Source organism: Labeo rohita, chromosome 1 (genome assembly GCF_022985175.1).
Source record: "Labeo rohita strain BAU-BD-2019 chromosome 1, IGBB_LRoh.1.0, whole genome shotgun sequence".
Taxonomy (NCBI): domain Eukaryota; kingdom Metazoa; phylum Chordata; class Actinopteri; order Cypriniformes; family Cyprinidae; genus Labeo; species Labeo rohita.
This window is the reverse complement of record NC_066869.1, coordinates 31401622-31429471: the sequence shown is the minus strand read 5'-3', so window position 1 is coordinate 31429471 and position 27850 is coordinate 31401622. Positions and strand designations below refer to the sequence as shown.

At 36.0% G+C, this 27850-nt stretch overlaps 1 protein-coding gene across 1 annotated transcript in view; it reads right to left on the bottom strand.

Moving 5' to 3' along the window:
- Positions 1–25725, bottom strand: part of sugt1 (SGT1 homolog, MIS12 kinetochore complex assembly cochaperone) — a 32763-nt gene extending 7038 nt beyond the window's left edge. Inside the window, exons 1-9 of the mRNA XM_051115944.1 lie at positions 25594–25725; positions 25451–25499; positions 23063–23153; positions 12678–12747; positions 9263–9333; positions 8309–8362; positions 3656–3684; positions 3394–3419; positions 3161–3257 (exon numbers count right to left, since the gene is read on the bottom strand). Coding sequence (XP_050971901.1) covers positions 3161–3257; positions 3394–3419; positions 3656–3684; positions 8309–8362; positions 9263–9333; positions 12678–12747; positions 23063–23153; positions 25451–25499; positions 25594–25607 — 501 coding nt within the window. The 5' untranslated portion in view covers positions 25608–25725. The remainder of the gene's footprint in view (positions 1–3160; positions 3258–3393; positions 3420–3655; positions 3685–8308; positions 8363–9262; positions 9334–12677; positions 12748–23062; positions 23154–25450; positions 25500–25593) is intronic.
- Between the last annotated feature and the right edge of the window lie 2125 nt (positions 25726–27850).

Here is a 27850-nt window from a genome sequence, read left to right as displayed (position 1 = left end):
GGGTGCTGGTTAAGCTAGTTAAACAAAAACTACCTTTATTATTTCTTTTCCAACAAAATGTGTTCCTTCATTAATTTTCATAAAAAGGGTGCATGCAAATATGCACCTTTTGAACCAGAGCCTTTCGAAGCTCTAGATAGAATTTTGTTTCACAAATCAAAGAAAAATGTGAATCAGAGGTCTTCAAGTTGTTTCATGTTTCCACCTAATTATTTATTATTTTTTAAATTTCTAGATATTTTAAAACTGACTTGTTAGTCTTAAGCAAAGACCTGGTTGGTGTTGCTGTGTTGACATGACTTCCAACAAAATGAGACTATAAGAGCTGTATTTGATTCTAGTGTTTAAAACAGAAATGCTTTCATTGTATAATAATTTATACCATTTATTTAACATATATTGTGGACATTATACCACTTATGGTTATGGACTACATATTTATACACATACATTTAAAAATTAAAAAGCTGAACTTAAACAAGAAATATGAAATAGGAAAATAAGTCTCAAGTTATATCTCTCTCTAACCGGAAATGTCGCCCACATTTTAAAACAGTTCAAAATATTGTGGATAGCTCAGTTTTTTAAACTGAGGTTGTACAGTAGGACAGATTCCATGTTAGATTCATAGAATATGGTACAGATGAGGAAAGGAGGTCTTAGTAAGGTACTTCTCATTACATTCCACACTTCTCACTTTCTCCCAAAGCTAATGTCTTAAAGACGACACTGATCTGCCTTCCTCCCTCATTAATGCTGCATGTTAATACTGGATTAGCTAGATAGCCCAGACAGTGACATATCTTGCTAACTCATTTGCAACCAAATTACTGCACAACTCATTTACTGTTTATTATTATTTATTTAATTAATAAACAAAATCACCCAGAAATTAATATTTGCTGTTAATTTACTCAACCTCTCTACAGTAGAACAGTAAAGAAGATTTTTAGCAGAAACCATGAGACTTAGTGACAATAAAATGCAAGTCAACAGGTACCATCATATTTAGGGGCAAAAAAGCATGTGAGAAAACAGTAAATTAATACCTACAGCTCCTGACACTATATTGAGGTCTTAAGTAAAACAATGAACCAGTTCACTAAAACAGACTGAACCATCTGTGCTGGTTTGTGTCTCAAGCCAGCACAGATCTAAAAGTTACTTAATCAAAACTCAGTTTTGGACGTATCCAACAGTCACTCTGACTTGAAATGTGCCACTATACTGGCGTATATGATACTAAGATGCTGGTTTTTTCAATTTTTTTCAATTTTCAATGAAGTTGAAGCTGATTTGGTTTGATTTAGTAGTTTAATCACTAGTTATATTAATTACATTATATGTGTTAGACATGTAAAACATCCATTCCACATCACAATATACTAATATAACTGCATATACATTGTGTGATTTTGTAATTGAAACCAGTTAACCTAAAACAAACTGTCTGAATGAACCAGTTTGCCAAAAAGAATCTTGAGGCTATGGATTACTACAAAGCCCCTTAGGGGACTTTCGCAAAACAAACAAACAAACAAACAAACAAAAAAAAAAAACGTGTACACGTGAAACAACTGAGCGCTCACAAGAAACTTTACGTGTGGACACATTAAGTTAACCTATTTTCTTTTGTCCATCACTGTAATTTTACTGTGATAACAGTCTGGATGTATATGACATAATAAAGACCTATTTCTACCTATATCATGGCCTTATGTCCGTTTTAAAGCATCCTAAGATGACAGAGAATCCACGCCTTGAAATGAGCTAATGACGCAATATTGCATTTGCCAAATTCAAGGTAGGTCCATAAAGCCAAGTTCAAGGGGTCAAGGGTGCAAGGAAACCTTGCTGTGAAATGGGCTGATGGCACAGTACGGCTGTGTAAATTGAGCCATAATTTTGGAATTCATTACAGCAGTTTGTGGGGTGTGAAGCTGAATTCAGCTTCTTATTCGTTTGTCATTTACTGAAGCCCCTTTATATAACAAGACGCTTTGTCCATATATAGTGCTGCTTGCAATAAGCGCAGTTAGAACTAGATTAAGAAACTCAGCATTTCTCTGCAATCTGCAAAAATGCTTTAAAACTGACAAAGTGGCTTAAAGTATTTTTGATCTTGTGAATTACTGTGCCAATCGCTTCTAGACCTCAAAATTGATTTTAAATGTCAGAATCAGAAAGAGCTTTACTGCCAAGTTTGTTTACACACACAAGGACCTCAATTAATTAATGTGCATCCATGCTCTCGTTTTCTTCACTGTATGATGGCAGAAGTGACACAACCCGAAACTAGCGTGTGAGCTTACTAAAAGTTTCTCGTGAGCATGCGAAAGTTTCTTGTGCACACGCAAAGCATTTCTTGTGAGCATGCAAAAATCTGTGTATTTTTAGGGGCTTCACCTTTATTTAAACCTTTTAAATTAGTTTAAACCTTTATATTAGTTACGTTTAAAATTACGGATAATAATGTTGAAAATAACATTCAGTGTCTTGCACAGACCAATCGTTTCGCTTCACAGCACCTCAGTATATCATCAAGAGCCACAGTAACACTGATTTTGTGTTGCCTGATATGCTTTTTTCTGACTCTCAAAATGACGGTAGCCATTGACTTGGCATTTTATGTATGACCAGAACTATGGTTTCGGCTAAACATCATCTTTACTGTTCTACTAAAGAAAAAAGTTACCTACATATTGGATGGCCCAAGCGTAAGTAAATAAACAGCAAATTTTCATTTTTGGGTGAACTATCCGTTTAAATCCTCTTCAAACAAAGAGACATTTAGATTTTTTCCCCTCTGTTATCTAAATGAGAAGAATATATTGTATTGAATAATTTATGATTGATGAATAACTGCTGTCATATTTTCGCACTCTTGTTCCATTAATTTTGGATGTGGACTTGAAATTCAATGCCACTATACTAGGCAACTCATTATTGTGTTGCTGTGAGTAAAAGGCACATTGTTCCCTCTCATCAGTGAGAGTTCCAGAGTTCTTCATATACATCATTTATATAAATAATTTAGAAATAAATTTAAATAATTTTATTGTAGGGCTTTTTAAGCATTTAGTACAAAGTAATCTGTGTCACTGCTAAAAACATGATGAACACATTAGTGAAACGAAGAAAAGATAAGGAGGAACATTACCTCTCTCTCACCAAAGATGACAGTTACATCCTCCTCCTTTGCATTTTTTACCATGATGGTCACTACAACTTGAGACTCTGTCTGGTACCAGTCATGTCTAAAGTGGAGTAGGAACTTGAGTGTGACATGATTTTTGCTTTTCTTATTGTATTGGATCATAATTAGTGTAACAAATAAAAGTTAAAGAGTAAGTGGGTTTGGAATAAAACAATAAGCATCATCACCATACTTACTTGACAAACAAGGTTGTAGTTTGCTTCTGTTTAAACATTCATTTGTTTGTGCATTTCAGGGAAACCAAGGAGAAAAAGACAAGAAAGACAGAATCATTGTTCACTACAAATACTTTAGACTTCTCTTCCCTTATGTTTCTAAAGACTCTGTTTAATGAAACAATGAACAGCACCTCAAGTACAAAGCAAGAAAAAGCAAGCTCTAACAAATTGTTCTTTAAGAATTCAGTTAAACACAGAAAAATATGGCAAACATGCTTACCAAATCTGAGGTTTGGTTTGGAATGTGAGCTGAAATCCAGAGAACAAGAAGGTATTAGTTCTAGCAAAATACGCACACCAAAAAAGAAAAACAAAAAAAAAAAAACACCCTTCAGAGCTAAACTCTGCCGGGACACTGGCCCTCCAGGATCAACGTTCCCCACCCCTGGTTTAGGTTGACCTGGTTTCCACAGCTTTTGACTATTACATTTCCATGACTTTAACAGTCATTTATGACTACTGCATTCATAGCAGATGAAATAACATTTTTAATAATATTTTATTTCTACTTACTATACAGTGCCCTCCATTAATATTGGCAACCAGATGGTAAACATGAGCAAAGGTGGCTGTGAAAATATCTCGTAACGGCATTGTTTGTCCTTTTGATCTTTCATTTAAAGAGGAAAAAAAAAAAAAAAAAAAAAAAAAATCACAAAATTCTACACTTTTATTCAAGTAAAACAAGTGAAAGTGAGGGGTAACTCACATTATGAAATAAACATTTTTCTCCAATGCATGTTGGCCACAATTATTGGCACCCCTAGAAATTCTTCTGAGTAAAATATCTCTTAAGTATTTTTCCATTCATATTTAATTTTTTTTTAAAGTGAACAGCCATAACTTTCTGTTCCATAGGATTGTAAATATGAGAAACACAAAGGCCAAATTCCCTTAATAATCCATCACAAGCAATAAAACCAAACAATTTAGTTCTGATGTGCAGAATAAGATTGTTGAGCTTCACAAAATAGAAAGTGGCTGTAAAAAAATGATACATGTTAGATGTTACAAATCTGCTTGTAAGAGGATGTGTGTCTATCCACCTTATTTTTCCCATAAGAGTGGGTGCAGCCATTTGTAAATTTTTTGTGTCTGGCTTCCGGTCTCATTCACTTCCAGCTATTTTTAGTTGCACAAAAGCTCGTTTTGCTGCTTGATATTGCAAACGGGCGTGTCTTACCATATTATTTTAATGTAGTATCTTAATTATGAACACGCTGGTTTGTAGTGCAAACTGTTTTACCGTTTATTGCACTTTGATATTCTTCTCGTTATTTCTTTATGGCGGATTACGAACCGGACGTCTAACACATTACCAGAAAACAGCTTCCTTCCGCATTGAAAAATAAGGTGGATATCCTCCTAATGCACAGTGAGGGGGAGTGTTTGAGTGGCCAAAAACTCTCCAAGGATCACTGCCATGGCCATTCCAGACCTGAACCCTAAAAGAAATGAGTGGGGTGAAAGGGTTAGTTCACCTAAAAATGAAAATTAGCCCATTGTTTACCCTCCAGGATTCCTAGGTGTATATTAGGTGTGCACAATTAATTGAATGTGATTTCCATGTGCATTTTGTCAGTAAAGCCGGTTCTGTAATAAGCAGTAAATCTACATCACCTGCATTCAGATGGAGCAGCATTTACTACACAGAGCCGTAGTTCACTGATAGGTTACTCCAAAAACAAAACAAAACAAAAAAAAACACAGACAATTTAATTGCACAATTATGGAATAGAAAGAAATCGTTCACAATAATGACAGCTGTTTGCGTAGCTTCTCAGTGAACTATGGCTCTGTGCAGTACATCTGAAAGCATGTGAAAATACCACATTTAATAACGTTTTTACTCCAAACTCACTTCATAACATCTGTCGACTGTTTAAAATAAATCCTTCTGTGAGATGATGTGGCTTCTTACACAGAATAAGGCACAGAACATATTTCTAAGCAGTGATAAAGGCATTGCATTATAAATATGCTTTATTATAATGAAAATTATAATAAGAAGAACTCAGATAAACCATATATGTGACCCTGGACCACAAAACCAATCTTATGTTGCATGGGTATATTTGTAGCAATAGCCAAAAATACATTCGGATGAAGATTTACTGCTGATTACTGAACCGTGCTTCACTGAAAGATACGCATGACAATCACAGCTTCTGCCTAATTGCAAAATTGCGATTTAATTGCGATTTATCGTTCAGCCCTGGTGTATATGACTTCCTTCTTTCAGACAAATGCAATCGAAGTTATATTCAAAATTATCCTGGCACTATCAAGCTCTATCATGGCAATGGGCAGTTGTTTCTCTTCAACAGTCCAAAACAAGTCCAGTAATGTGCATCCATACATAATAAAACTTGCCTCACACGGCTCCGAGGGGTGAATAAAGGCCTCCTGTAGCGAATCGATGCATTTTTGTAAGAAAAATATCCATATCTGAAAAGTAATAATCACTTTAATCTAGCTTGCACTAAGAGTCAGACACGGAAGCAGCTCCGGGCAGATGGCGTAATACCTCGGCATTGCGCATGTGCCGCTCACACGTGGTGAATGCAGACACGCCATGGAGAAACCAAAACAAAGGTCACTAATTAGAAGTTAAAAAAACGAGGATTTGTAAAGAAAAATTTTGGAGGATTTTGATATAAACGAAACGAAAGAGGAGACTGTTTTCCCTTTGCTCCTGCAAACAAACGTTGGCTTTCACAAGACTCACATGCGCAATGCCAACATCTTATATCATCCGCCTGGAGCTGCTTCCGTGCAGGACTGTTTGCGCAAGCTAGATTAAAGTGATTATTACGTTTTAGATATGGATATTTTTCTTACAAAAATGCATTGATTCATTACAGGAGGCCTTTATTCACCCCCCGGAGCCATGTGGAGCACTTTTTATTATGGATGGATGCACTTTATTGGACTTGTTTTGGACTGTTAAAGAGAAACACCCACCCATTGCCATGATAGAGCTTGGAAGTGTCAGGTAGGGCTGGGAATCGATTCCAAAAAGAATTGATTCCTTGATTCCGACAGGAATCGAGAGTCGATTCCAAAGGTCGGAATCGATTCCATCAGGGGGAATTAACTCCCCATTCAGAGCCGTTTTTAGTTTTAAAAAAAAAAAGTGTATATATGGGAGCCTCTCAAACGAACGGCTGCATCATACAAAGGCTGCATATCTCGGCTGCTGTCATCAAACGTCGATTCATGAAAATAAACTGAATGAAAAGAGTTGGTACTGAGCATATCTGAGTTTGAGAGTGCAGTCTTCCGTTAAGTACTTATTAATTTGCCTCTTGCTCACTAATAGTGATTAGAAGTCTGATTTGTTTCCACAAAAAGGTTCTTTTGGATAGATCATTTTAATGAACCAGTTCAAAAATGATTCAGAAGTTATTTTACGGTGTAACTGGCTTATATTGTCCACATGAGAACACAACAGAATTTATCATGACGTGATCGAGGTTCTTGGTCCTATTTAATGCTATTTTTAATCTTTTTATCAGCCTGTGAAAATTCTGAAAGAAAGCGCTGAGCGCACAGATAAGTGGCCGAGAGCGTGCCTGACTGACAGATAAAGCACAAGCTCTTATATCAGTGTTGTTGTTAATGTTCTCGTTATTTTGTTTTAGTGTACAGTTTGTTAATTTTGTGCAAGGCATACGGTTGAAGTAAACATCATTCAGCTGAACTGTACACGTCTTGTTTCATTCATGCAATAAACGCACATCCACTGCTCAGCTATGGGCTATGACCAATTTCATGGACGATGCAGATAAAAAAAAAAAAAAATTTAAATACAGAAATGTATCATAATTTTTAAAAACAAAGCTTCATATTATGATAAGGTTACTTTCTAAGACCTTTATATCCTACAGTCATGGCGAAATTAGGTTCCTTCAACCTAAAAAAAAAAAATAAATAAAAAAAAAAAAAAAAAAAATGAATCAAAAAAAGAGTCAAAAACAACAGTGAGGAATCGAATCCCATCAATTCCAGAACCAGGAATCGGAATCGGACTTGATTCCAAAATTTTCGGAATCGAACAGCCCTAGTGTCACGATAATTATTTATATAACTCCAATTGCATTCATCTGAGGGTGAGTAAACAACGAGCTAGTTTTCATTTTTGGGTGAACTAACCCTTGAAGGATCTGGAGTGATTCTGTATGAAGGAATGGTCTCTGTTCTCTTGTCAGGTTTCCTGTCAAACTCATCAGGCATTATAGGAGAAAACTCTGCTAAGCTTTTCTTGGGAAAAGGATGTTGCAATAATTGGGTGGCAATAATTGTGGCCATTGTGAACTAGAGAAAAACATTTTTCATAATGAGATTTTCCCCCCCTACTTTCCACTGTTTTACTTCAAAGATAGGTTAGAACTTTGTGATTTTTCTTTTTTTATGAAAGATCAAAAGGACAAACAATGCAGACTTATTTTCACAACCACCTTTGCTCATATTTAGCAAGGGTGCCAATCTTAGTGGAGGCCATGTATATTATAATATTTTAATCTCTATTATTTTTCCCATCCCTGAAAATCAAAATTTAAAAGTATTGTTTTCTATAACCATGGAAAACCAGTTGATTTAACAACATACAGCAGGCTATAGATGGTTGCTGCTAATTAAAGAACACTTAAAGCTATGCCATAGTAATGCCATTTTTGTAAGTAATCTAACACTCAAAACCTTATATGTGAATGTAAAGCTACATTTTTTTTTAGTGTTAACCATTATACCCTAAATTGTGTTCTGTAGGTGACTGCAATTTAGTAACTTTAATTTTAGTCAAAGATTTCTCAATAGTTGACCAAAAATTGTGTCATAAATCAAATGATGTGCTTGGTGAATTTACACATACTTGCAATTTTATTCTCACAGTCCTGAATCCATGTTTGAAATCCTTCAATAGAGCCTTTAAAAGACAAACACATATAAACATACTTCATATGCAAAATTAATAAAGCACACACTATGTGAAATGACAGATCTTTCAACTACAATTTATTCCCATTTAGACCTGGGTCCTTTATACAAAATGTAATTCAAATTTGTGTATGATTCTAAGGCGACATCACACTAGATGATTTTACAGCCAATTCCCTGTCGAAAGCCACATTCAGATAATCACCGGTAGGTGATATGGAAGGAGCCTGTGGAAATGGCTGCATCTCTTCAGAGACGTGTTAACAGCCACAGTGACTCAACTCCTTGCTTAATGAATCCTTTACTCAACAAGAAATCTACTATCTTCCATTCTCAGCCAGTGGGGTAAGACACATGACTGAAAGACCAAAGAGCTTGTGATGATCTGACCAGTGGGTGTCCTGCCTGTGTCTGATTCTTTTCCATTTAATAATATATTAATATTAATAACAATGAGATGATGGGATATTCATAAACAGCATATTGCTGCAAAGGTATTTCAAACCTCTTTTTAACCCCAAACAAAGATTGAAAAAGAACTTCAGCTTGAGCATAATGGGCCCAGGCCTAAACTGCAGAATGCATTTACTACCAGTTACACAACATAAAAAATATAAAATCTGCTTGTAAGTGAACTGAAAACAATATTATATTAAATTATAATATAAAAACAAATTATAAATTATAATTGAAAAAAATGCCACATTTAGCTATGTGTTTTATATATCTCTATGGTTGATGCTGTATCTTGATGCCACAATATATGTATGTAGACTCAAATTGCCCAGTCTCACCCTTGACCACAACAGAGTAATTCTAAATCATGTAGTGTCACGCCACCTTCGAATTGTACACTTTTAGGAACATACATAAACTCAGTGACACTCACAATCAAGTTCTTTTCCAGCTGTGAGGGCCTGATGAGCAGCATTGAAGTTATGAAGGTGATACTCTGCAATTCTTTAAAAAGAATAAGAAAAACACATTAGGACTGTTATTTATAGTTTTCTTTCTTTCTTTTTGAATTGAAAGTAAACTGCAGTAAACATCCCAATTACCTGAAAGTAGGAGTGGGCGATATGAACAAAATCTTTTATCACGACATGAGTAATTTTAATAACAATATATCAAAATACAGTTATTTTTTTCTTTATGATATCAACATTTAAAACAAAACACATTTCATAATTTGTCACCAGTGTCATTATCAAAAAAAAAAAAAAAAAAAAAAAAAAACAATACTAGCCTAAAATAAATAAATAATAATAAGAAGAATTAAAAAAAAGAAAAAGAAAACGCTCATTAGAAACAAAGTACAGATGTGTGAAGGACATATTCATTTCACACTGAAATCAGCTTCAGTGATTGTAATAGGATTTTCTGAGAGTGTTTGAACTTTGGCTAGATTGAAGTCAATGATAACGTAAATGTTCTGAAACTGTAAATTAAATGTTTTTAACAACAAAACTCAAATCCAGTTATTATTTATTTTTAACTACAATAATCAACACAAATTAAAATGTATGCAAACACAGAAATTGTTTTAAAATTAACTTCTAAATTTTACAATTTCTATTTATTATTGAAATATAATAATTTACGGAGTCATATAGCTTTTTTCATAAAATATTTATTTAAACACGCATTAAATAATTAAGACATCACTGAGAAGTAAAGTAAATATAATGAAGTATAGTCTAATATTTCACAAAATGCTCCTCACTAGATTTCATTTCTCTAGGAAATAACAAGCTGTAGACACTGATCACTTGCCTGAGGTAAATGAAATGCTACGTCACATTTTGTTTACAAGCTGTTTTAATGACATCTTTTCATGGTTGAAACACTAATTGAGCAATTACATGATGGGTGAGATGTTCATTTAAGTTTATTTCATGTTAAAACTAGTAATAAAGATGAAGGGATGATCACACTCGCACACAGGTGTGTTTTTGTATTAAAATACTGGTGCATCTGACGTCCAGTTTGCACAATAAATTTGATGAAAAATCATGAATCATGATTAAAAATGGAAAAAAATTGTGAATCAAATTGTGACCCCAAGAATCAATATAAATTGAATGATGAGGTATCGAAAGATTCCCACCCTTATTAAAAAGGCATGCAAACGATACATTTTTGTGACGACGTAGCACAGCAACACAACGTAAGCCTGTGTAGCCATGATAGAGAAGAGAGTCCAAAATCTCCACGGGCTGACAAATCTCACGATTTGTTACTTGTGCCTACCAGTATATTGCCCACCCCTACCTGAAAGATATCACTTAAGTCCTAAAACATCACACTTGTTTTTGTGACAGCCCTAGGCTCTGTAAAAAGAAAACAAAATTGACAATGACCTGTGGTCAGATTTTCTGTTCAACCAATGACTTTGATTCAGAAAGCTTGGATTTAACACTCAGATTTAAGCAAAAATCAAACCATACAGTGTACTTCCACAGCACCCCTAAACAAGAGGAGAATCTAAGAAAATACTTCTCAACTAAATTGTTTTACTATTAGGTAGTATTTTTTAAAGGGCTCTTATGGTTTTTTGCTTTAGGTAGTGTGTAATGTTCTATTTAACCAAAAACACTTTTCAAGAACTACAACAAATGGCTCATTCAGACTACAACGTGCCTGGTTGAACTGCATGAGAGAACATTAGTAGCGTGTTGTCACCATGGCACCCCGGTTCCAAAACCTGTTTATTTGGCCTTCCTAAGGCATACAAAGTTATTTTTAACACTGTTCCTGATCATTAGAACTCCAAGGTTTGTCTGTGTGCTGCATATTTCATGGAGGACAGCTTCCAGAACCTAAGAGAGCACAGTGCCAGCTATACATGAAAGTTTCCCCTGCAGCTGTATAACAGTTTTACTGCAGTTTATGTAATAGCCTATTGTTTTAATAAAATAATACTACATTGAATATGTATTATCTAGGGCCTCGATTCAATTCAAGTACCCGATTATAAAAAAAGTCCTTGATTGCATTTTACCCTTGTTGATTAAGTGGAAGAAATGACGCATTGCACAGACAAGAATCCATAAAATAAAAAAAAATAAAAAAATAAACGTCCCGCAAAATCAGTGTTTCCAAAGGTTCTGCATGGCCCTTTTGTTTGTAAGTATTCTCAGGGTCTGAATTAGACTCAAACTGGGATGAAACTAGCGGTTATGGTATTTCCAGAATATGTTCTACGCCAAGGAACCTCAAATCTGGCCCGCGAGATCCACTGTCCTGCAGAGCTTAGCTCTAACCCTAATCAAACACACCTGAGCATGCTAATCAATGTCTTCAGGATCATTAGAAAATCGCAGGTAGGTGAGTTTGATCAGGGTTGGGGCTTAACTCTGCAGCGCATTGGCTTTCCAGGGCATGATCTAAGGAACTCTGCTTTAAGTGGTTCGCCAATCACAATGCATTGGTCCAACTAACCAATCAGAGCACATTTAGTATTTTCAGAAGGGTTTCATCAAAACATGAACTAAACCAGAGCATTTGAGACAAACTGTGAAGAGGGGTGCTCCAATAATGTAAAATATTTGAAAAAATTTTTGGATTTTTGTTTTTGGAATAATGAAAAACTATTTTAGTACAAACACCAAATCAAGACTTCAGAAAAGGGCATTACAGGGCCCCTTCAGTATGGTGCACTGATAACTTTTTATCTGAAAGCTTCCGTTACTGTGCACATTAAAAATTATTTATAGTTTTTTCTATTTTCATGTTTTGTTCTAATAGACACCCAGTAGCAAGTAACAATTTCGATACAACAATAAACTCCAGCAAGATTAAGTCCTTACATGCAAAATCATAGACATTTATCTAGAAATCATGTATAACAATAGGAACACTGAATGATCTTGGAGAGAGTTAACCGAGCTGACTGTCATAACTGAATGCAACACAGAGATTGAATGCTGAATGGCAAATGACTGACAGCCACACCGGAAAAAAGAGTTTATGTAAACTTTAATGTGAGGACTTCAATATTCATACGTACCTCACATCAAGCTATCGTATGGCTTCAGAAGACTTGGAATATAGTGCACGAAAACATGCTCTGTTTTTCTATGTGGCAACGTTCAATTCTGACAACACTAAGGTGATGTATGCTGTCAATCTTTTGCTTCACATCTGATTACAATGGTCTCACTGTTACAACAGTATACTTTAAGGGAGTTTGAGCTACAGAATGTAAAGAATGCAAAACATTTCAATGACTTCTGAATGATGCTGGGAGATATAAATATATAGGTCTGTGTTTTATGTTAGGAAACACTGTATTGTGAACTTACCCTATTCTCAAGAAGGCAAGTGCCAGATCTGGTTGCAATTCGCGGGCTTTCTTAGCGTCTTCAATTGCTTCTAAAACACGAAAAGGTTTTTCATCATTTAATTTATATATTTCACATATATAATTAATACGGTATATATGCAATATAATATAATACATTAAAAATCTACAGTCTTAATTATATAATCAAGTTTGTTTAAAAAAAAAAAAAAAAAAAAGGCAAAAGAAATGGAAGATACAGATACAACAGATACAATTCGTGAACCCTTTGGACTTAACTGATGCAAAATTAATCATAAAACATTTATTACTTTTCAGCGACTGGTACATAAGTGCATGGCATGATAGCTTAACAACAACAATTTATGAGATTAACACCATGTTCTGCTCCAAAATGAAACTATACAACATCAGTCGAGTGTTTAAAATAATCTTCTGTGATTATTGATGACTAATAATCATAGAATAAAGGCCCGTTCACACCAAGAGCAATAACAAAAACTATAAATACAATAACTATTCTTTATCTTTATAGTTATAGTCATCATTCTTGGTGTGAACGGGCCTTAAAATATATTATTTTTTTACTACGGGCTAAATGCAGGTCCTGACATTACAGGTCTCACATTACAGTTCCATATGACTTCGCCAAATGATTTTTTTTTTTTTTTCAAAGGTCCTTAGGTCCACCTTAAAACAGCAAAAGAGACAAAACAAACAAATAAACCAAGCCAATAAAGAAAGAAAACATAAATACAACAAAACACAGGATAAAAATTAAAAAACTATTTCCGTTTTTTCCCTTTTCTCTTCCTTACAAACGCACACACAGAGTACAGACACTTGCTAAAAACATAACCTGTTGTCAGTGTCCCATGACTTTATAAATAAAGCAGTTTTACAGTAGAAATGCTACCTGACAATGCTTAGTAGCAAGGCGGTGACACTGCTGTTCTTGAAGCAGTTAAAGCTACATTAATATTAAAGACCGAACACTTGAGATGAACAGATTTAGGTAATTCGCAATGTCAATTAGCATTGCATTATAAATAGGGCTGCACGATTTGGGAAAATTTTCATATTGTGATTATTGATGTCAATATTGCAATACGCGATTGCGATTATAATAAATGGTATTGTGAATCAACTTGATGGGTTTTTAAGGAAAATGCACACACAGATTAGTGATAATGCTGAAATGTGTATTTGTAAAACTAGATATGGTTTCAAATAAATTATTTTTACAAAATGAAATAGCATTTGCATTAATGTAAACTTATTTTCTCAAAAGTAAAGCTAAATAAAATAAAAAAATAAATAAAAACATACACATTTTCACAAAAATAAGATATTTTAAACACTTTGTCCAAACAAACGGATATTTATGAAGAATATAACATATACTCTGTGTAAACTGAAAGGAAACTGGATATGTTTTTGGTCGATCGGATCACAAGTGGACAATGGAGACACAGTCGTTTACACCTGACGTTTTAATCCGTCTCTTCTGTCCACTTTCGACCACTTTCGACCACTTCTGACCACATTCCTGCATTTACATACATTACAAACTCAACTGACTGGCATCTCTCCTGTATGATTTCATGTCAGACATTAGTATGTCTGTATGATTCTTTTCAGACATTAGAACTGCACATGAATTATGAGCTTCTAAAACGTTTGACCTCCTTTTTTTACAAATATAAATAAAAACAGTATAAATAAAAATAGTCTAAACAAAAAATAGCTGTATTAAGTGCAAACAATAGTGCAGCCATAATCAAAGTAGGCTAGGCTACTCTCTCAATATTCAAAGTGCAAATAGAGACCAATTTTTTCAAGCATGATACAGAGCTATGGACAACTACACAACCTATTATAGGATACATACAATTAACAACATATATATGTTTTGTAGCCTAATTTGCGCGCACTGTGGAACCGCTCTCTAAAAGCCCGTATTAAAATTGCTTTTGAAGGCGCGTGCGCGTTTTACTTTCGGTTTCGTTTTAAGGATCGTGCGAATTCTCAGCGGCGCTGAGCGTGCTTTCTACAATACAAGACATTAATTTAACAAACGAATTTGAAAGTGAGGGGGACACAAACGGGATTCTGAAAAGTGGATATGGTCAAAAGTGGACAAGCTGAAAACGTTTTACACCCCTATTTACACCTGTACTTAGCATTGTCCACTTGTGATCAGATCGACGCATCAGAAAACGCATGTTCATACCAGGTGTAAACAGGGCCTCTAATTCTTGCACAGTACCTCTCTCTGGTCAGTGGCAGTAATCTCAAATCCAAAATATCGCCATATAACAGGTAGTTTTTTTTTTTTTTTTTTTTGGCTACCAGATCAGTGTCGATCTCCTCGGCATCCATCCAAGCTGCGCACACAAGTGAACACGCACGCACACGCGCACGCCACACGTGCACTGCCTATGCTGAGAGACTGTCAGATTTTGTTTTAATCTTTTTTGTTTGTTTGTTTGTTTGTTTTTGTTGTTAGCGGTACGGAAAATCAGCAAACTGTCTCAGAAAGTATGTGTTCTCAAGTCCACACTTAAATATAATCGCAACATTTTGCCGTCACATAATCGCACAGGCTGACATCGCGATTGCGATACGATTAATCGTGCAGCACTAATTATAAATATACCGTATTCTTATGAAAATACACAAAATGGCTTGAACACAGACATCCATAAATTGTCACAATAATGTGTTTATTGTCTTCATGTTTTATCAGTCAAACACCTCTATCTGCTGTTTATTTAGCTACTGTGATAGCTGGATGTTTTTTTTTTTATCTATATTACGGATTTACTGAATTTGCATAGTAAGTTTAAACTTCCATGAGTCTTACAGTGCATCAGGACAGTATTCACAGCGCTTCACTTTTTTCCACATTGTGTTATGTTATAGCCTTATTGTTATAGCCTACATGTTATAGCCTTATCCTGCGAAGGTGGAGCGTCTCATGCACTTCGGAGGCGTGGCCTTCGAAGTCCATGCACTTCGAAGCGCGTTCACTCCACTTTGGGACACAGCTATTGTCCAACAGCGACATCAGCAGGTAAAATGTTTGATTATATGCGTTCATGCCATAAATCCCCCCCTCGTGTTTGTGTGAGTTTGTAAATCAGTCTGAATGAACAATATTAGGGGTGCTCCGATCAGGATTTTTGAGGCCGATCGCCGATCACAGGAAGCTGTATCTGCCGATCCGATCACCGATAGCGATCTTTTTAAAGCCTCCTATTAATCATGTAGAATTATTTATAGAGATACTCCAATCAGGATTTTTAGACACTTATTCAGGGCCTGATGTTTTTTTTTTAATTAGCACAATAGCTTACACGCAGCACAAGTCTGATTTCCACAAACACATTTATACATTATTTTGATTTCAAATCCAAACATTGTTATTGAAAATACCTTTTCAGCGTATTTACCGTCTCCGAGAGAGACTTCAAAAGAAATGCAGTGTACAAACTTTAGCGATGATGCGACACTGATTCTGTTGTGCAAGTAACAATTCCTGTGTCAGGTCGCTTATAGTCAGACGAGATGTGGTGATTGGAAGCCATTTGCGCACTTCGATTGAGAAAGAGAGACAAATATGATCAAACGTAGTTGTTAAAATAAATCTGCATTGTTTATCCTTTTGATCTTTCATTTAAAAAAAATTAAATAAATAAAAAATTCGAACCTATCATTTATGTAAAACTATGGAAACTATGTTATCTTTTCCCAAGATAACAGCATAATAGGCTTTTCACACTGCGCTTAACCTTGGGCTATCATTGTTTTAAACACTGCTTTTAACCTCGGGTAATGAAACATTTCACACCTGTAATGTGAAAGCGGTGTTAGCACTGCTTTTTACACGGGGTTATGAAACCCTGCTCCGTAGCAGGATCAGCACCGCATTTGCGGTGTTTGCATGGGCAAGGCTCATGTCATGTCAGTAACAGGAAACTTGTGTCACGTAAACAGCAGCCAGTGAGAGAAAAGTAAGAAATGTCAAAAGACGGAAAGTGTGTGAACTGGAGTGATGAGAAAACGGTATTATTCTTACAGTCATGGGCAGAAAAGTCTGTTCAAGATAAATTGGGTGGCATGGTCAGAAATAACAGTATTTAAGGAACTGACTGATAAATTAGCTGAGGCTGGGCATCATTTCACATTTTTTTTAAATAACTGGCAAGACGCAGGAAAAGCTTTGTAAACAGGTTGCCTGCTGTTTGTCCAATCAGTGACAGTGACACCACAAATATGCAATTAAGAACGTTAACCTGGGGTTTAGATATACAGTGTGAAACGTCTGACCCAGGATTAACAGTTAACCCTAGGTATAGTATGAGCAGTGTGAAACGTGATTACAGATAACCCAGGATTCCTTTTATCCAGGGTTTAGGATGACCTAAAGTTAACAATTTTAAGTGTGAAAAGCCTATAAGTTTTTTCCTATAATGCCTGATGAGTTTGGAGAACACCTGACAAGAGATCAAAGACCATTCCTTTATACAGAACCTCTCCAGATCCTTCAGATTCCCAGCTCCATGCTGGTGCTGCTTCTCTTTAGTTCACCCCACTCATTTTCTATAGGGTTCAGTTCAGGGAACTGGGACAGCCATGGCAAAAGCTTCATTTTGTGCTCAGTGACAAATTTTTGTGTTGATTTTGATGTTTATGTTGAATCACTGTCCTGATGGAAGATCCAACCATGGCCCATTATAAGATTTATAAACAGAGGCAGTCATGTTTAGTAGGGATGAGCGAGTACAGCATTATCTGTATCTGTATCTGTATCTGTTAACCATATGAATTATCTGTATCTGTATCTGTACTCGGAGTGGGCGGGGCCTAACCCGGAAGTGGGTGGGATTTAACCTGGAAGTGGGTCATGTTGTATTGAAATGGGCGGGGCTTTAACCGGTATGTTATTTTAAGCATGCAATTGATATGGGTTGATCAGAAATTGTTATATTTATTGCTGATTAGAAAACTATTTACATGACAGCATCAGCATTGAGCTTCAGATCAGTGGTTTTGATTATGATAACAAACGAACTATATACAGAATAAGTTTTGCAACAATGAATACAACACATGCGGTTGCAATTATGAAGTAAAATGTAATGAACAAGAGTTTTCATTTCAACATAACTTTCTTTTTTTAACCTTGAGCAGTGTGTTTTTTTTTATTTATTTATTTATTTATGAAATACAGAAAGAAAGTGTCAGACACTCAGTGCGTGAAGTAAAAAAACTGGTCAGAGCCAGCTGACGGTTTAAAAAAGAAAAATAAATTCTCCGACAGGCAGAGACGCGAGTCGCTTTTACCAAGCACCACGTCTGAACAAACCCCACGTTTACCAAAACTCTACTGGTTAAAAAGTAAGTACTACAAACAAACCAAAGTAAAAAACAAAAGTGATGCTGAAGAAACCCTAAACGTTAACGGAAAAAAACCCGCAAACCTGAGTGACTGAGGGAGAGAACAGAGAGAGAGCGCTGTTCTCTTCTCTTCTCAGTGTTCTGTGTGTGTGTGTGAGCAGAGCGGGACACAGCAACACAATAAATCTGTATGTGTTAGTGATGCGCGGATGGCGGTTATATCCGCGGGCGCTGCGGACAATCCGCGGGTCGGGTGGGTCGGGTAATAAAAAATTGCATTCTGATTATTTGCGGGTGGTTCGCGGGTGGATGAGAAAAATCAATAATGACGCAAATATTAACTGTATTTTCTAACATATGTTTTAAATACTCGAGTAGGTTAATATGCAGTGGTGTGTATAACCCGCGTATACCCATTTCTTTATCAGTCGGCTCTGCGCACCCACTTCTAAATCCCCTCTGATGCGCATCATTCAGTAGTGTCCTGCATTAGCCAAAATCATGACAGGCCACCATTTGTAACTAAATCGTATGTGAATAAATGCAAATATTCGCTCAAAACACCCAGCAAAGACGGTAAGGACCCTAGCGCCGGCTTCCTTTGAAATATGTTTTATCATTGCACCTGATGCGCCTGATGCGCCCGCGCCGTCCGCGCCAGCACCACATTTGCTGCCTGTTCATACGCGAGAGCATGTCAAGAGAGGCACGCCGAGTATTAAAATAAAAATTATTATTGATTACTAATTTGAATCAGTACATTATACCGAAAACAATACGTCACGTCCAGATATCAGTTAACGTTATTCTTTTTAGCGTGGATTTGGCTTAAAAGCACGAGTGATTAAGCTTATAAGTGTTCATCACATTCATCATATCATCATGCAAAACTAAGAATTAGAATAATTGTAAATGACGATCGGGTGCGGGTCGGGTGCGGTTATCTAAATCAGAGAAAAATACAGGTGCGGGTGGGTGGCGGGCGGATCATTTATTTGGAGCTGCGGATTCCGGTGACGTTTAAGCTCATCCGCGCATCTCTAGTATGTGTGTAGGGGAGGGGCCCTGTGACTAGCCTATCACAGAACGCAGACACAGTAAACTACCCAATGAGAATTTTTATTCAATCCGAGCACAGATATTGACTCGTATTACTCGTATGATACTCGTACTCGGCAAAAGTGCTTTATCCGTGCCGGATACTCGTTTCAGCCGAGTATCCGGCTCAACTCTAATGTTTAGATTTTTATCTGTTGGTATTTGATAGAATCCATGATGACACTTATCTGAACAAGATGTCCAGGACCTCCGGCAGAAAAAAATAGGCCCACAATATTAAAGATCCAGCAGCATATTTAACCATGGGCATAGGGTAATTTTTATCCCTGGTTGCACCAAACCCATCTGTGGTTTTGCTGCCAAAAAGCTTTTAGATGAGCGAAGAGGATTTTTCTTGACACCCTCCCAAAAATGCAGTGATATAGGGGGCTGTTTGCTTTTTTTAAAATATTTTACTCAAAAACTTCTGGCGTAGCAATAATTATGGCCAACATGCATTGGGGGGAAAAAAAATCATAATGTGAGTTTCCCCACACTTTCAATTGTATTACTTCAATGCAAGGTTAGAATTTTGTGAATTTTTTTAATAAAACATAAAAAAAAACAAAAAAAACAATTTAGATTTATGTTAATAAAAATATTAGTGGAGGACACTGATTTAGTTAATAAAGCTCAAAATTTGTTCTGATTCTGCTTGCAGATCTTAAACAATTCCTGATCTTGCTACATGCTCCAGGGCTCTAAACTAACTTTTTGCACTGGTTGCACTGGTGCGCCTAACTTTTTTTTAGAGCCCGGCCGATTTATCGGCAGGCCGATATTATCGGCTGATATTAGGCATTTTCCAAACCATCGGTATCGGCATTTATAATGGCCGATAAATGAATATTTCAAATATTTCAAATATTTCATCCTGCAACCTGCTGATCCAGCCAGAGTCGGGCAGAGAGAACCAGTTATCCGCGAGTGAGATCATCGGTAAAGTGTGTTCATGGTGAGTTGGTCACGAGACATACATTGCTTGAATAACAATTGAAAGAACATCCCCATCAGTTCTCTTAACTCAAATAAGCATGACAAAATTCGTGACTATCATGTCCAGTTTTGCTGCTGTTAAATAAGCCGAGAGTGAAGCGGAATTAGATAGTAATTACATTACGTTGTTACAGTGTAGTTGACTGACTGTCCTTTTAACTTGACAATGAGACTGAAGTATTTCTTTAATAGCGTGACAGTTATAGCAATGAGACGTATCATCTCTCCTTGGCCTGTTATATTGAAAATGTATGTTTTACAATTTGCAGTATGACGTTATCCATTGCTAAATTATGGCTCATCATAGACTAGCTAACCACAAAGCTAGCTAATGCCACGATCAGTGGAAGACCGCTAACGTTAACATTAATGAGCTTGGAAACCACAACGAACTTATTCTGCCTAAATAAAGTAATGATTACTGTATTTATAACTAGCATATCTCTAGTTACAGTCCCTGCATTGTAAAATGTAAGTTAGACTTGCGAGGAGTGAACATTTAGACATAGAGAAAAAGTATCAAACGTAGCTTGTGCATAAAAGTTAGCTTTTCTTTTACATGTGTGTGAAATCCAATGACGCCAAGTGTGCGTTGCAGACTGTCGTTCAGCCGCAGCATTAACGAGTCACATAATGGATTTAGATCGCTAAATAGTAGGTTTTAAAAGGCAGGCAGCAACTGATGATTGAAAATGGTTTGATGTAGCTTGGTGGAAAGAATTTAAAAAGTGCAGGTAAAGGGATAAGCAAGCTGACATTGTAATTGTGACAATAAAAGAAACAAGTTTCTTTTTAAAATGCATTATCATATTATGTTAGTTAAAACTCATAAATAACTACAAATAACTAATGTTAGGGAAATCTGTTAATGTTTTGTTGCGCGTTTCCTAAATTAAAAATAAAAAATAAAAAAAATATCGGCCGATATATCGGAATATTGGATTTTAAAACCAATAAATATTTGTATCGGTATCGGCCTTCAAAATCCTTTATTGGTCGGGCTCTACTTTTTTTCTTAGGTGCACCAGCACAAAAGTTAGGTGCACCCAAATTTTCAATGGCATCGCATTTAATCACCATTTTCAATTATTCTAATTCTTATTTTTGCATGATAATATGATGAATGGATGGTTCATTTTTAACAGCAGATTCAGCTGATCTGCACATCCCTGCACACTTATATAAGCTTATAATCACTCGTGCTTTTAAGTCAAATCCACGCTAAAATGAATAACGTTAACTGACATCTGGACGTGACTCTCCACAATCTCTGATGAAATCAGTTGGGTGTTTGAACGCCTAGGACAAAAGTTTACAGGGGTTCATCCAGTTTAAGAAATTTATGATGGTAAAAATCTACTTTAATATTCGGTGTGCCTCCCATGACATGCTCAGGCAGCAAATGTGGTGCTGGCACGGACGGAGAGGGCGCATCAGGCGCAATCATCAAACATATTTCAAAAGAAGCCAGCGCCACGGTCCTTACCGTCTTTACTGGGTGTTTTGAGCGAATACTTGCATTTATTCACATTCGATTTAATTAGAAATGGTGGCCTGTCATGATTTTGGCTAATGCAGGACACTACTGAATGATGCGCATCAGAGGGGATTTAGAAGTGGGTATACGCAAAGCCGACTGATAAAGAAATGGGTATACGCAGGTTCTGCAATACACCACTGCATATTACCCTACTCAGTAGCATTAACACAGGCGTAACTCCCTTCAAACTTTATCTGGAATGTTTCTGTCACAACTTTTTGAACAGGCGAACAGACACACACACACAAAAATAAAATAGTTTTCCTGATGAAAAAAAGTATTTAAAACGGGTTCACATTTTAGAAAATGTAGTTAATATTTGCGTCATTATTGATTTATCTCATCCACCCGCGACCCACCTGCAAATAATAAGAATGCATTTTTTATTACCTGCCCCACCCAACCCGCGGATTATCCGCAGTGTCCGCGGATATAACCGCCATCTGTGCATCACTATTTGCCGGCCATGGTCTTGCCACACTCCCTTCACTATCCCTGATTGGTTTAGACCACAATATGAGCCTAATGTGTGTTTGCCCTCGAACGGCTGGTCGCACCGGTGCGACCTCAGATTTTTTTTAGTCGCACCATTGAGAAATTTGGTCGCACTCTTAGAGCCCTGTGCTCTAATGCATTAATAATGTAAAAAAAAAGAAAAGTTCTGTGACCACAAAGACAACCTTTTTTTTTTAGAGATGATAGGATAATACAATGAATGTTCGCTGGATGAACAGATTAGTTGACTGTAATATTAATTCCGCTACAGTTACTATTACAACTGGCAGCTGATACAAATAACTATAATTAATTATAATTAATTATAATTAATTGTAATTATTTATATACATTTCCCTTTTGAGCTAATTTGCTTATATATATATATATATATATATACACACATACACACACACACAGTGCACAGCATAAATGAATCCAGCCCCTCTAAAACTTAAATTCAGCAATTACTCTTTACTTAGAAGAGATGTTAGGGTTCTTTGGCGATATAATGTTCCAACAAGCCTGCTTGATCAATTACCAAAGAAGAATGTCAAAATTATCAAAGTGTCAATACCCAATATACAAATCTTAATACCCAGTCTTCTCTTTAAGAAAAACTGACTATACCAGACATACATCCAAATAAATCTCGTATTGAGATCGGAACCTAATAGAATAAAGAACATGTAAATGTAAATCTGAATCAAATAGATTCATGAAACACCCAGCCTTAATCAACAATAGGTTTTTGGTGATAATTCTTAAAAATACTGCAAATGACAATAGTTTACAGGTAACTAAGTGCTTAATGCTGTAGTTCTTCTGTAGCATGCAAGTAAATGAGTACTTACTTGTGTACTCTTTCAATAGTATACAGGCATAAGCTCGCTGACAAAGCCATTCGGCATTATCAGCTTTCTCTCCCAATGCCGCATTTAGCTCCTATGACAAGACAGAAATACATCATTACTCATGAGAAATCACATACACAAACACACTGATCCACATTTATTTTCTTCAGCATTTTGAATCATAGTATGTACGATGATAATGAGTCAGATGATGAACCACAGATATGCAAAATATCAAAGAGATGAGCTTATCACTCTTACAAACATACGATTTTACAAATTTTATAGTTACAAACATACAAGTTTAGACACAAAAGGGTCCTTAACCCCCTATTGTGTTTGTTTTACTACTGGACATTTCACGTCCAATTCGTTTACATGGAGAGGGCACCCTATACAGCAGCGAGTGACAATAGCGGCATATTTAATTTTTGTTAAAGGTTGTGAGGGACAGAAGTACAGTGTGTTTAATAGTAAAAAGTCAATAAAACAGGTACACGCTTTCATTTTATATCCTAAATATATTTATATCCTCTAGACTGCGATCAAAATAGTTGCATTTGTGACAAGTTTTTGAGAATGTGCGAGTTCAAATTTGACGCGTTTGCATTTGTGCCAGTACGTGGTCTGCGCTGCTCCAAAGCGTCTGCTCCATGAAGCACATGTTGCAGATCTGAGGCACATTTTAGGAGTCAGATTTCACTGATCACAAGAATAGAGGGACTTTCAGTGTGAGCGGTTCAGGTGTAGAGCCTGGTTTGTACTTGCCGCATCAGCATGAGCACAAAGGTGCATGTAGTGCATGCCAAAAATGACACGAATATTGAGGAAACAATGGCAGATGGAGGATTTGGTTTTCAAGCTAAGTAAAAGACCGCTTCTTAAACCAGAGAAGGTGAACATAATTGCAAGCAATGTCACCAACAGCCAATTTAGTTTTACTTTTCTTTTTGTTTTCCTCACGTTATGCCATGGAGGCTTTCTTTTAATTTTTTTTTTTACTTTTTTTTTATTTTTTATTTGATTCCTCAGTATTTGCTAAACATTCTGAAATTTATTAGTGGGTATATAACAGGCCTACAGCATGTTGTGCATGCCATGCCTCATCTTATTCGTTTGGGTTAATAAACGTTATGTAAGCTAATTTGTCATTGTAGCCTACTGTTTTATTGACGACACTAATTAATTCAAGTCTCCCAAAAAGACTGGTCTTCCACGTAAGACAAATGCACAAGAAGACAGATTAATGCTAAGATTCTCAATAGGGAATGGGTTCAACACCACAGCTGGAACAGCTTGCCAATTCATAGCTGAACATTGTAAGAATCTGTCTCGGCATGTTTAAAAGAAGTCGGACTGAAAGTGGACTCTCATCAGCAGAAATAAAGGCCAATAAAGGCACCTTTGCTGAGGAACATGTTGTGCGGACAGAGAACTGTTCCAATGTTCACTGAACAGAACACATCCCTCAAACCATGACATTTCATTCTCTACCTTTTACTTATTTCTTTATGCACTTGGACTTCAGTCTTTCCCCATTTTGACGTTGAACAAAATAATTTATATAAGTTATATAAATAAAACAAAATAATTTATATCTCATAGTGTAATATGAGAAACCAGTGATGTCCTGTGGCTGCAGATGTGCTGAGGTTATTCAAAGCAAGGGCCTCTACACTCACTTCTACTTCATGGCAGCTGTAACCCTCTAAAAATGTAGTTATAATCTTCTTTTGTGATAGAGTGGTTACTGTTCTCTAATTTTAATCACTGTGTTTTCCACAAAATCAAGGTTTTTGTTGAAATGTCTTGTTATTTTGTCAAACATGTTAGTACAACAGTAGCATGCCTACAACTAATATTTTTACAAATTTTAAGCGATGAACACAAAACAAATCAAGTATTTAAAGACTGTTCTCTAATTTTGATCTCCACTCTATGTATGTACGTCTGTCTGTCTGTATGTCTGTCTGTCTGTATGTCTGTATTGTATTGTATGGAGCTTTTGACTGCTAGTGTTCATCGATATAACTATAACAGGAAATGGCAATAATACCAAAACCACAGCTTATTATCAAACTGGACTAAATGCTTCCACAGTCAGATTATCAAACTGGACTAAACACATCCACAGTCAGAAATATTTCCTCAACAAACAAACAAACAAACAAACCAAAGTAAAAACAAAAACAAAAAACACACTTATCTATAATATAAATAACTTATATAGATCAGTGATTCTAACATGTAAATGGAAAGTGTTCCACAGACAGCCCACTGCGAGATATTACATTTCAAATTATTTTAAGTCAGGTAAACACGTTTAAAGTTCTATGTGTAAACTGCGATAAGAGGGGAGAATAGAAGTAACCAAAAGTTAACACCTACCTCAAGGGCTGTCTGCGGATCCTCGTGTATGAAACTGTCAGAGAAACGCCTGCAATGAAACCATATATATAATATATTCAAATTATATAAAATATTATTATTATGTAACGCACTTTACTAAAAAAAGACCTTAAATTACTCACCCGCTGGATGCCATGGATCCACTCTCCGTACTTTCCCTCTGAAGCTCTAGAAAGTTCTGAAGGAAAGAGAGACGCTAAAGGAAGTAAACATCAAGCGGGCCTGTCAATCGCGCTACTTCCGGAATGAAGAACTATGGGAAAAGACCTGACAAAATACACTGCGCACAAGAATTTGTGGTGAAAACAGATTTTTTTTTAATTACTTCTTTACATAAAAAAAAAAAACGTACCATGTACACATTTTGTACACTATAGTACAATTACTAAACTGAAGGATGTAAAAAGCATGGAGGACCTTGGATAGCTGTCGAGCTTTTGTTTATTTATTAATTTATGAATGAATGAATACATTAATAATTGTATTAATAATCAAATTGCTATTACCAATAATAAAAAATACATTTATTAGACCATTTACATTTATGAGTAAAGACTTTTCATAAATTAGCAGTAAATTTATAGGCTAACATTCGATATATTGTTCATATATCATAAAACATAAAACACCATTCTCTCCTAAATACACTAAGGTACTCATCTTAAAGGGACATTACAACCAAAAAATAAAATTCTATTATCCTTTACCTACGCTCACTATGTTGTCTTATGGACTATATACACCTGTTACCTGTTATGTACAAATAGCTTCTTCAGGACAGTACCACATTAAACGAAAAAAAATGCATTTTAAAATCTCTATTATTATTATTATTATTATTATTATTATTATTATTATTATTATTATGCAGATTCTGAAAGCTGTATGTCAATTTATGACCTCAACTATATATAAAGATTATTTAGAAAAAATAAAACTGCTAATCATTTTTAAAGGCTTTATTATTTATTATTTGTATTTATTTTATTTATGTACATATTATATACTATTTATATTATTTTTCAAAGGCTACTGTAATATTATTTGATATTTCCAGGTTTTCCACCATGTATCAACTAAGTATGTCCCAAAAACATTGTCCCTTTGTGGCTAGCTGCACGTGAGCCAAACCCCCAAAAAAAACAAATAAAAAAACCCCGCCATTTTTGGTAGTTTTTAATCACTCTGAGGTATGTTTGCTTTTAGTTATATTTTAGTTATATTTGCTTTTTAACGTTATATGTTTTAGATTCCTTTAAGTTTAAAGGGTTTGACATTCTCAAACGAGACAAAAAGATATTTTACATCAGTGAAAAACATTCTAAAACAGGCCCGGCTCCAGAAATGACATGAAGGGTGGGCCAAGTGAAATCCGAAGGGTGGGCCGGGGGGTTGTAGTGGTAAATGCATACATTATTTTAATACATATATAGTGTGTTATATGAACATTTTAGGTTATAGGGCCTATCAATAGTGCCTTGAAAATAGCACAGCTGAGTACACTATAGATGTTCTTAAGAATACCTTACTAAAGAATAGTTTTTAGTATATTAAGTACAAAATTAGTGTGTGAAAATAGAGCACTATTGTCACGAATCTGGTCGGTGTCCCGCTGTCCGCCCGCCACCAGATGTCACTCTCACCCCATCATTACACGCTGACTCTTGTACCACTCCCCGGACTACATCTCCCGCCATGCATCACGCTGATTTCGTCTATTCATGTGACCAATCAGCAGCTCTATAAATACCCCGGACTTTCCCCATGCAAACCACGGAGTATTGTGAGTTGTTATTGTGTTCTTTTGTTTAGCGTTTCCTAGTTCCCGTGTTCCTAGTTCCCGTGTTCCTAGTTCCCGTGTTCCTAGTTCCCGTGTTCCTAGTTCCCGTGTTCCTAGTTCCCAGTGTTTATTCCCCTCGCCTGGCTTCCCGTTCTCGACTGTACTGCCGCCTGCCTTTTAGGACTATCGCTCTTGTTTTTTGGTTTATTCTCCTAGCCCAGCCCCTTACGGATTACGTTTGCCACGGATCGACCCTCGCCTGTTTCACGGACTTCTATTGTGCATCGCCTACGTTAAACCTGTCTGCTATTGTTGTTTGACCCTGCCTGTACGACCATGTCTTTGTCTCGTCCCAATAAAAGCTCGCAAGTGGATCCGCTCGCCTCTCGCCTCTCTCTCCCCGTAACAACTATACATTATGGAATTTTGCTTTTTTTTTTTTTTTTTTTTTACAAGGGGTAGTTGGTGTTATACACAGTGTATGGTTATACACTGATTAGTTACTTGACTATCTTCACTGACGTTTAGCATTTTTATAGAAATAAAAATAATTTAGTTGAGTTGGAAAACATACGCTACAATTCTAAACTGAGAGCATC